The sequence below is a fragment of the Coffea eugenioides genome, chromosome 6 (genome assembly GCF_003713205.1).
Source record: "Coffea eugenioides isolate CCC68of chromosome 6, Ceug_1.0, whole genome shotgun sequence".
Classification (NCBI taxonomy): Eukaryota; Viridiplantae; Streptophyta; class Magnoliopsida; order Gentianales; family Rubiaceae; genus Coffea; species Coffea eugenioides.
In genome coordinates, this window is record NC_040040.1 from 7,076,062 (window position 1) to 7,087,290 (window position 11,229).

The 11,229-nt window shown below is 37.7% G+C and overlaps 1 protein-coding gene across 2 annotated transcripts; it reads right to left on the reverse strand.

Annotated features, from left to right (window-relative positions):
* Window positions 1-5,974: 5,974 nt before the first annotated feature.
* LOC113775599 (leucine-rich repeat receptor-like protein kinase TDR) lies at window positions 5,975-9,634 on the reverse strand. Of its 2 annotated transcripts, none has more exons than XM_027320552.1 (2): window positions 6,825-9,634; window positions 5,975-6,431 (listed from the first exon to the last, which is right to left on the reverse strand). In XM_027320552.1, exons 1-2 carry the CDS (start codon window positions 9,394-9,396, stop codon window positions 6,148-6,150), a joined length of 2,856 nt encoding a protein of 951 aa, XP_027176353.1. In that variant the 5' UTR covers window positions 9,397-9,634; the 3' UTR covers window positions 5,975-6,147. The 2 variants fall into 2 exon arrangements, with proteins under 2 accessions (XP_027176353.1, XP_027176354.1); XM_027320553.1 differs by lacking the exon at window positions 5,975-6,431 and adding an exon at window positions 6,438-6,753.
* Window positions 9,635-11,229: the final 1,595 nt, after the last annotated feature.

Consider the following 11,229-nt stretch of genomic DNA (forward strand, 5'->3'; position numbering starts at 1 on the left):
ACCCCCAGCTCCCTTTTTAGAAGTCTTTCCTTCCCCCCTTCATTTTTTTTCCTTCCAGAAACGTCAAGTCTTTCCTTCCTTCTTAAGTAGTCTGTATACTAACAAGCAAGTGTTCTGCGTATTTTTTTATATATATAAATTTATTATTTCGCGCTCTGTAGCCAAGAGCTCGTGAGCCTTGAGAGAAAATGGGGACAGAAAAAGAGACAGTAAAATTTAGAAGAGAATCTCTCTGGTTGGTAAAGTAGAGGAATGGAAGTGGAGCCCGGGTTAAAGAATCTCTGCTGTGTCAATGACTTGTCCACGTCGTCTACGGCTTTTGATGTACAGACTTGGGGACTTTCCGTGTTTTCCGTATTTATATGCGTATAAAACCCGAAAATTATTGGCGGTTTCAATTATTTTTTATTCCCCCTTGATAAGAGAAAGTTTTAAGGGATTAACCTAGACAGGGTGTGAAAATGCTGGTAATTTTTGCATTACTTTTATATTTATTACTTACCGGAGAAATATTTGCATAATTAGTGATCTGTCTTATTCAATATGATTTCGGTTAATCCACTTTTGGAAATATTTTTGTTTCATCAATAATGCTTGTACATTTGAGGCATGTGGGATTGGCCAGATGCAGATTAATAGTTGGAATAAATCGCTTTGAATTATGTATCGCTTTATTTACGAACTTAAAATTATAATGGTTGTAATAGTTCACACGTCACATTAATTAATGTATCGCTTTGTTTAAAAACTTTAACTTAGAACTTGATTATAATGCTCGTAATAGATTATACGTTACATTAACTGACGTAACGCTCTTTTTAAAAACTTTAACATTAAACGGCATGCATATATTCTAATACAGTTATCTAATTTATGTGATGGGTTAGTATACTTAAAACAAGTTAATAGACGAAATTAAGAATTATGGCTATTTGGCCGTGGATGTTTTAATCGTGAATGATTAGCTGTGATGGAAAAAATGTCGTTGACTAATATTGTCTAGATAACTTATTATTGTGTATGTTGTTGAAATTAAAACCATGTAATTGCATACACCCTTTCGTGGCATTAAGAATCCATCGCAATAATTGCCCATCAAATTCCCCCCCCCCCCCCGGGAAGTAATTAATGGAATGTCATTAAGAATGATTTTCATTTGTTCATCTGGAAGATAGATATTGGTAGGAAATAAACTGGAAATATATTAACGTTAGGCTATGGCAATGGAAAGTTGCAGTAGTCCAAAACGGAACAAAGGGCCTGTTTGGAAGTGAGTTTTTTGGCCAAGTTTTTTAGCTACAAGTTTTTTAACAACTTTAGCTACAGGAATCCAAAAAAACTTATCAAATTTTTTAACCTACACACTTCAAAATATCTAATACACAAAAAACTTCTATCTTTTTTCTTCTTTCTCCCCCACCCCATCCACCATACCTTCATCGTCGGCCACCACCTCTGCTGCCGTTTCCAGCGCCGGCATTCCCAAATTTTTTTTTCCTTCCTTTCTCCCTCCCTCTCTCCTTCCTTCCCCTCTACCCCTCCCTTCCCTGGCCAAACTCCCTCGACCTATGCAGCAGCAGCAGTTACTTTCCTCCTGCTCTGGTTTTTATTTCTCCCTCCAGTCACGCCAACACTACGGCTGACGGGGGAACAGGGGAGGGGGGTGGCGGGGCAGAGGGGAGGGGGAAGGGGCAGGGCAGAGGGACTAGCGGGGCAGCGGGGAAAGGGCTGGCGGGGGAAATGCAGAGGAAAGGAGAAGGGGAAAGGGAGGGGGTGAAGGAAGAAGAAGAAGAAGAAAGAGAGGAAAGAAAAGAAAAAGAAAAGAAAGAAAGAAAGAAAAAAAGAAAAAAAAGAAAAGGAAAAAAAAATTCACCATACAAAATTTTTTATCTTACAAAAAACTTTTACAAAAAAATTTTTCACCTTACAAAAACTTCTACAAAATTTTTTCAAAAACTTCTACAGTGCACTACAGTAAAGTTTTAGACAAACTCCCAAAAAACTCAGGTTCCAAACAGGTCCAAAATCCTGCCAAAAAAAATTGAAGGGGAAGAATACTAATTAAAAAATAACTACATAATATAAACTCGTAAGATAAAGGGAAAGAACGAAATAAATTTCCTGTTTGGAAGGTGAGTTTTTTGGGAGTTTGTCTAAAACTTTACTGTAGTTTACTGTAAAAGTTTTTAAAATTTTTTTTGAAATGTGTAGGTTTTTGAATATTTTGAAGTGTATAATTTAAAAATTTTGAGAAATTTTTTGAGGCTACTGTTGCTAAAGTTTTTTAAAAACTTGTAATAGATAAACTTGGCAAAAAACTTGAGTTTCAAACAAGGCATGGCATGTATTGCCTGTTAGTCTATGACGATATGACTGAATTTTAATAGGTTATTGCGCTGAATTTTGTACATGCAATTTTGTTGGTCAAGCATTACATGAGGCAAGAAAACAGGACATCACATCCATTCCATTTTGATACCTAACATAAAGAGTTTGCCCATTTATGGGCAAAACGCCCACGTCTTTCCAAGGAAAACATGTGTGAAAATTGGGTTGAATGAATCCATACTGCATGTGCTGGGTTGCCTACAAGATCCATAATATTAAAGTTTTAACCCCAAGCGGTTTCAAAAGGGACCCAAGGACCCAATTTCAGGCAGAAGTCGAGCAACTTGTCCACCAGTTATTTCTAAATCCTGGTGGGCTCAAGGCCCAGTCCTCATAACTCGACCCCCTCAAAGGCCTGGCAAGATAACTGCAATCAGTTGACTTCCTTGAGTGTCATAAATCAGGCAGAACCCAATTCATTGGAGGCCATAAAGATATTAATTTGTTTGAATAAAGTATTATTTAAAATAATTACTGTAGTACTTTTTATAAAATAATGTATGTTGGATTAAAAGGGTGTTTAGGAATATAAAAAAATGAGTTGAGAAATGTGTTTATAATAGGGATAATTTCAGAAACCTCCCCTGAGGTTTCTGACACTTTCACTGACATCCCCTGAGGTTCTCAAAATTTCACTTACCTCCCTTGCTTTTGATTTTGTGGTAACAATCCAGTCCAAATCAGATTAAAATATTATTTTCATGTGTGAGAAGGTATTTTTATTCCATAGCTACCCTTTGCAGAAGTTGTATTAGTAGAAGATTCAAAGAAGAATAAATGATTTGGACTAATTAGTAAAGTTGAGGGGGGGTAAGTGCAATACAAAAAATTGCATGCACCAGATGTGCCATGCAACAGTTATTTGGCAGATTTTGCAACGGCTAGCTGCAAATTGCAACGGCCAGAAGGTTTGCTGTTTCAATAGCAATAGCATATAAAGCAAAGCAACTTAACTACCTCTGAGGTTTCAAGCTATTAACATTCTTTGCTACTAATTTGGAGTGATAACAAGTGCATTTGCTGTGCTACAATTAGAGCTCTGAGTAAAAAGTTTTAGCTGCAACCATGGCCTCTTCAAGCCATAGGGGAGAATCATGGAATTCACCTACATCTTTCTCCATTAAAAACAGGTTTTGCCGCTGTAATCGCAAAGCAACCGTAATGATATCAGAGAGTGAAAGGAATCCAGACAAGTTGTATTTCTATTGAGAAATTTCCAACTTTGTGATGAATTTTAAAAAAATTCTACAAAAGGGGTGATTTTGGGTTTAATTTCCGTCAGGGGGGTCTTCGCATTTGTGAATTTCACAAATGCGAGCTTACAAGAGCTCGCATTCGTGGAATGCGAGCTCTGGTTATTGAGCTCGCATTCCACGAATGCGAGCTCTTCTCAATTTTTTTTTTTCCTTTTTTAAGAGCTAGGGAATTATTTCTAGGAAGCAAATGCGAGCTCTTATCTTTTTTATTTTGGTATTTTTTGAGAGGTAGGGAATTATTTGCAGAAAGCTTCTAATTTTTGTTTTAAAAAATGTTGCAAATATTTAAAATTTTGCAAATAGCTCGCATTTGTTAAATTTGACCTGCAAAAATTGTATTTAACTTTTTTGTTAGATTTCGCATTTATAAGTATGACTTGTAGAAAATTAGATTCAAATTTAGATGTATTAGGGTTTTAAAAATATTATATAAGTGATAAAAATTTTATAAATTGTAAAAATAAAATCAAACTGCTTGGATAATTAAATGTTATATTTGCATAAGAAATAATACAATAATCATAATAATGATAATACAATAATATTGGTGTAATAAAACTGCCATTAATTTAAATATTTACTTATAATGCCCAAAGAGCCTAATTACCAATTTTTTCTTCTCGCGCTCAAATATAACATTAACCCGCATGCGAGCTAACCTTGAAATAGAAAAAACACAGAATCCCGCTTGCGGGTTTCAGGAGTATTCGGATATTCTCATATGCACCTATGCAAATCGAACCAACCGGATATCTTATCCGTATCCCATTTTTTTAAATAAAAATCTTATAAATTTGAAAAATAAAATCAAATTTAGATGTATTAGGGTTTTAAAAATATTATATAAGTGATAAAAATTTTATAAATTGTAAAAATAAAATCAAATTTAAATAATTAAATGTTATATTTGCATAAGAAATAATACAATAATCATAATAATGATAATACAATAATATTGGTGTAATAAAACTGCCATTAATTTAAATATTTACTTATAATGCCCAAAGAGCCTAATTACCAATTTTTTCTTCTCGCGCTCAAATATAACATTAACCCGCATGCGAGCTAACTTTGAAATAGAAAAAACACATAATCCCGCTTGCGGGTTTCAACGTTATTCTGCGCTTCGTGTGTTTGCTTTTGTCTTTTTTTTTCGAAATGGAGGGTTGGCGGTGGAGCTTAGTACGAGAGCTCACTGAACTCTAATAGGTTTCTAATTAGGTTTCTAATAAAGACTTCGTTCGATATGTGATATTTCAGCCGAACTTCGAATCCATGGCACTTATTACGCGCTTAAGCCACCTGTCCACATTAGCAATCAAATGGCTTGATATCAAGAATTCCACAAAGGTAAATTACCTAATAACCTTGCAAAATATGCTATCCATCTTCCTTGAGTTCATATAAAAACATTATCCTAAATACCAAAAAGGACAAGCTTGAATTCCCAATCCCACCTGTGTACATAAATTGTTCTTATTTGATTGAACTTCTTGTCTTGTAACAAATGACTCCACAGACATTTTCTTGCAAAGTACGTAATTTGAAGTCAGGCGTGTAATCTTGCATGACAAGAATAGGTACGTAAAGAATAAGAAAATTCATTATGTAACTTAAACATAAACGGTAGTAATTAACCCCAACTACTTGGGATATATCTGTAATTTTGGCCCTGATGACGTCAGAAAAGGGGCCCAATTTTTTATCAAGGGAGGTAAGTGAAATTTTGAGAACCTCAGGGGATGTCAGTGAAAGTGTCAGAAACCTCAGGGGAGGTTTCTGAAATTATCCCTTTATAATATAAGCAAAATATTATCTATTTTGTGCTGTCTTTCTCTTCAATAAAGAACTATATATCTACTATTTGGGCTACACGGTTGATGATATGATGGTTTAATCTTGATCACATATATTTATAGGTGGAAAATCGAAATTCAATTGGTATTTCGGGTCTATCTAGTCTAGCTGTGTTTATCAAAGGCGTGGAGGTTAACCTTACGACATTACACCGCCTTTATCTGCACTAGGCATTAGTTACAAAGGCGTAGAATAGAGCATCTCCTCTCAGTTGGCTTTCGACTGTGATAATAATATTAATACCCCCCAAGTCCACATTCCAACCACATGAATAGAAAGCTGGAAAAAGGCAGAATCAGAACTCAGAAGACAAGGAGCAAGAAATACAACAAAACCGACATAAACAGAAAGCGGAAAAAAGCAGAATCAGAACTCAGAAGACAAGTTGCAAGAAAGGCAGCAAAACTGAGGCTAAATATCATAAGAAGCCAAACTACACGTCCACATTCATACACCTCTTTTTACACCGGGGGGGGGGGGGGGGGGGAATATAAATAGTACTGTACTACTTAACCAGGCGAAAACTATCAACCACATTAAAGGCAACTGCAAAATTTTCAGCTTAACATGTTACTACTTACAGATATCTGGTCACATTTATTGACTAGATTATCTTGATGCTTCGGCCTCCTCTCCGAAGAGGTCGCTATGACCTTTGGTGTTTCAAACCCGATAAAAGCTTTAATGCATTCTCCATTGACGGCCTATCTGATATTCTACTTGTGCAGCGCAAAGCCACGTCAAAGACCAACTTTATTTCTTCTTGCATAGAACTGGAGGGACTAATCTCATTCTTATCGAGAATGTCTCTTAAAAGAACCTCTTTTGAAGTGCTCCTCGGCCCTCCATTTGTTAAGATCTCCAGAATTATGTCTCCAAAGTTGTATACATCCTTGTAAAGCTGGTCCTTTGTGCTTGGGGTAACTTCACCTGTTTAGCGAGTTCAAAACAGTCTTAAAGAGCCCTAATTAACTCCTAAGAAGGGCAAAATATTTAGGCTGTCATTGCCAAGATTCAATCTTGTTTTACACTTGTATGGGGAGGGGGGATGAGGTGGTCCTACCATTTCAAGGTAGACATAAGTAGACATATGAAATATCTGGAATAACGTTATCAGACAAAGGAGGAAGAATTAATTGAGGAATAACGTTAACAGAGGAAAAGCATATTCGCCGACGCAAAAGACTATTGATGCTGCGCTTTTTCATTCATCTATTCTTAGGAGAAACAGAAACATTTTATGTCTTGAATCCTGGAGAATTATTTTGTCAGAGGAAATTTACTGGAAACTATATAATGTAATGTAGAAGTGGTATTGCGTACCTGCTTCTGGGTTAGTTGTCGCTGGTAATTCGATATTCTTTAATTGATACAATGAACTGAGTCCATATTCTTCCAATTGAGGCTCCATAGTTTCATCAAACACTATCTTACTAGCCTTTAAATCCCCATGTGGAATTGCGGGAAAGCAATCATGATGAAGAAAGCTGAGTCCCCTTGCGACTCCAATTATAATCTTGTACTTGGTTTCCCAATCTCTTTTCATCTTGATCTTTTCGGCTAGACTTCCATTAGGAGAGTAATCATACAACAGGTATGCCATATGCTTGTTGTAGACAAATCCCAGGAGCCTAGTCAAGTTCTTGTGCCTAGCATTGCCCATTCTGTTTATGAAGCGTGACATGGTGTCCACCCTCTTTTGTTCCCATTCAATCTTCTTGACAGAAACAGTTATCCCAGTAGGCAGAACCGCTTTGCAAACTGAATGGGGAAATGATGGCACCGCATCTGCGGCTTCTGCAGCATTGAAACTCCTCAAAACATCATTTGCAGTAAATCCAGGAAGCCCACTGAAAGAAACTATTTTCCATTCACCTTTAGTTCCTTTTCTAAAATGAAGCATCCCGAAAATTATCATGACGATAAGTAAGACAATGACCGCGCAGCTTATGAGAACCCAAGCAAACTTCTGCGTTCTCCTGCTTCCCAATTCAAGACCACTGGGCATTCCCTTCCCATGACAAGTTCTCAATGGTACACCACAAAGCCTGGGGTTTCCCATAAATGCACTGCTATCCATCATTCTGAAGGCCTTCTCGAGAGGTATGGAACCAGATATATCATTGAATGACACATTTAGGAGTTTTAGGCTTGAAGAATTCCCAAACTGCATGGGTATTGGACCACTAAAGCTATTGTGCGACATATCTAGGACACTAATAGCAGGAAGAGTAGCCAGCTGAACTGGTATATGACCTGATAAATTATTAATGGACAAGTCCATTGCCAGAAGACCCTTACAATTGGATATACTTTCAGGAACAGTCCCAGATAAATTGTTTTTGCTTAAATCAACAACCATCATAGATTTGCAGATATCAAATGATGGAATATTTCCTGAAATACTGCAAGAGGCTGCAGAAAAGTTCTGGAGCGATGGCAGAGACCATAATTTTTCTGGAATTACTCCTCCTAGTTGCGGATTATTAGACACGTTCAAGTATTGAAGACTGGAGGCTTCGGTTATATCAACAGTAATCCCTCCTACAAACTTATTTCTAGACAAGTCCATATATATTACTTCCGAGAGATTACTAAATATCACAGACAGCTCACCTGAGAATGAATTATCTTCAACTCGAAGACGAACAAGAGTGGAACAATTGGAAAGAGATGGATGCAGCCCACCTGTAAAATTATTTGAGAAGAGAATCAACTTCATCAGCATCCCTCCTGCACATATGCCTGGGGGTATTTCACCAACAAATTCGTTTGTTGAAACATCCACGTATTTGAGCTTTGAGTACCTGCCCAAGTTTTCTGGGAGTGGCCCTGAAAAGAAGTTGTTCCATATGAGCAAGGTATCAAGTTGTGGAAGCTTAGCAATACCTTCAGGAACAGTGCCGCTCAAGTCATTGTACATAAGACTGAGCAGCCTGAGATTTTTCAACTCCGAAAGACTATCAGGAATAGTTCCAGAAAGTAAGTTATCAGAAAGATCCAAACTTTGGAGAGAAACGATATTGCTAAACTCCCAGGGAATCATGCCATTTAGCTGATTCCTGAAGAGGAAAAGGGACTCAAGTTTGGTGAGGTTGCCGAGCTCTTTGGGAATGGGACCAGAGAGATTGGCCCCTGCAATATCAAGATATTGAAGCTCACTCATGTTGCCCAGCTGCCAAGGGATGCTTCCCTCGTATACGTTGTAACCAATTTCCATATGAGTTACAGTTCGTAACATTCCCAATTCTGGAGGAATTTTACCACTGAGGAAATTTCCTGCCAAATGAATGAAATCAAGACTCTTGAATGAACCATATTCTGATGGAATTGGACCTCTGAAATAACTCCCTGCAAAGTTGAGTACTTTGAGTGGCTGAATTTGTGAAACATCAGGTGGCAAGGGACCAGAGAAGCTGTTGCTGAAGGCATCAAGAACAACCAAATTTTGGAGATTGGATATCCCTCTTGGAAAATGACCCGAAAAATTGTTCCTGCTGATGTCTAAGCTTCTTAGATTGGTGAGGTTGAAGATGCTTTGAGGAAGTTGCTGTGAGAATGAATTATAGCTGAGATTAAGATCAAGAAGGTCAACAAAGACATTAAATTGCTTCCCTGAGAGTGCACCACCAAGATTCTTCATATATAAGTCCAAACCAATAATTGAAGAGGAGTTGTTATCACACTTCACTCCAGACCAAGAACATGCAAGAATTTTATCAGAAGAATTCACAAGGGTAGGCACAATCCAGTCGCTCAAGCTGTTGGAATCATCTATGATCTCTGATTTGAAGCTCAAGAGTGCTTGTGAGAAGGGATCGACAGCAGAAAATGCCGCCACGAAAAACAAAGGAAAAATGAGAGGAATGGAGTACTTGAGCTTCAGAATCTCCATTGGGACTTGAATCCTTAGTGCTGAGCAAAGAAACGGAGAAAGAGGGACTTATAATGTAGGAAAATTTATGTCACCCTTGTGATGTATGTGCGTCTTGATCCTGTTCTTGATTGGAGGATGCATGGGGAATAGAGAAAGGTTGAGGGAAAGGAGGGAATGACATCCCCATAGATTAGTTTAGATTGAGGGTATCATTGAATTGCTTTCGGAAACACAGTCTGGACCAGTTTAATGCTTTTTCATAGGAATTTGTTGGCCATTAGCGAATAGGAGAATAAAGATTTTCAATTAGAGGGCATCTGATTTCTCTTTTGCTTCCTTTTATGATGGTAGATTTCCATTAGTTGGTTCCTTTATGGTTTACTTTTTGCCTTAAGTCGCCATCAGCTAGCTTGCAGACGTTTGTAATTCGAACTGAAATTTAACGTCTAGTTGCATGCTTCAGATTTAATACATCCCTGGGTCCCGAATTGCATTAACGGGCAACTTCTCTTGCTTCGTTGTTTTGCGTCGCAATTATGCTGGTCAAAACCATTGTTTAAGTCAAAGGATAATAGTAGGTTTTACATCGTTATTGTGATCATGTATAGATGTTACAATTCATCAACTAAGAATGAAGAGAATCTCAATCTATCAAACAACTGGTAAAGAAAGTTCATTCCCCAAAAAAGGAAAAGAAAAAAAGAAAAAGAAAACGACTGGAAAAAGTGTAGGAAGAAGTTAAAAGTTAATGTTAGTGGTCAACCTGCTTTCACAGACGTTACACTTGTTTGCTGTTCTAATTCCCATCAATTAAGCGTAATAGATACTTGTTGCTGCCCTAATTCTTACATTACCATTACCTGTTGTCCCCCTCCTTCCCTTGTATTCTTCCGGTTCTGTCTCATGATGGACTTCAATTCCTCTAGAATTTTTGTCAATTTTGGCGAATCATTTTGCCTAATTCGGATGGGCATCTGATTCCTCCACCCTGCCCAGTGCCCACCTCTTTTTGTTCCTCGGTGCCCTTTTCCCATTTTAAAGCAGTTTAAGTTGTGGTGCTAATTAATACTGACTAGTAATCACTGATCAAAATGCCACTATGAGCTGATCATGTCTTTCTATATATTGCTTCATGCATCCCATCCTTAGATGAAATGGTAAAAAAAGAGAGGGTGGGTCATATGACAATTGAACAGGAGATAGGTTAGAAAGGGCAGCATCATGATAAAAAGTAGTCATCTTTCTCTACTGCTTACTTCTTTTTTACGAGTTAAGCCTCTCGTGTCCTTGAAGCCTTGAAGGGCACAAAAGGTTGGATACTCCGATGGATGTGATGCCTTACACGGCATTGCTTCTTTGTAGCCTCTTGTTGTTATTATTAATCTTAAAATGGTATAAAGCCCGGGCACAGTTGACCTTCGTCTTAGCTTAAGGAGCTAGTTACTAAATGTATGGTTCTTGTATGCAAGGTTCGAAATCTGAAAGGGTTGTCCCCTCTGGCCTGGCAAGGATTACTAATTGCCATAGCGACTTCGTCCACAAATACACCTGCTGCTGCTGCTGCATGGCTATATAAATGTTTGAAAAACTCTGCAGACATTCAATACGGTACCACCAATTCATTACCCATTTTGACAGACACAAGAAGAGTTAGTGAGTTACGCCCGTGACTCGGAGGTGAGGGCAAGTTAATACTCAGCGTGCCATCCTATTGCATTTATTGGAGAAAAAAAATATACTCCCTCCGTCTCATTAAAGAAAGAAAGAAAAATTGATCCCCGATCCATCCTTCATGCGCTGCTATCATTACTTCCTAAATGGGACCTAGGAGGCTAAAATTGAACCATTACC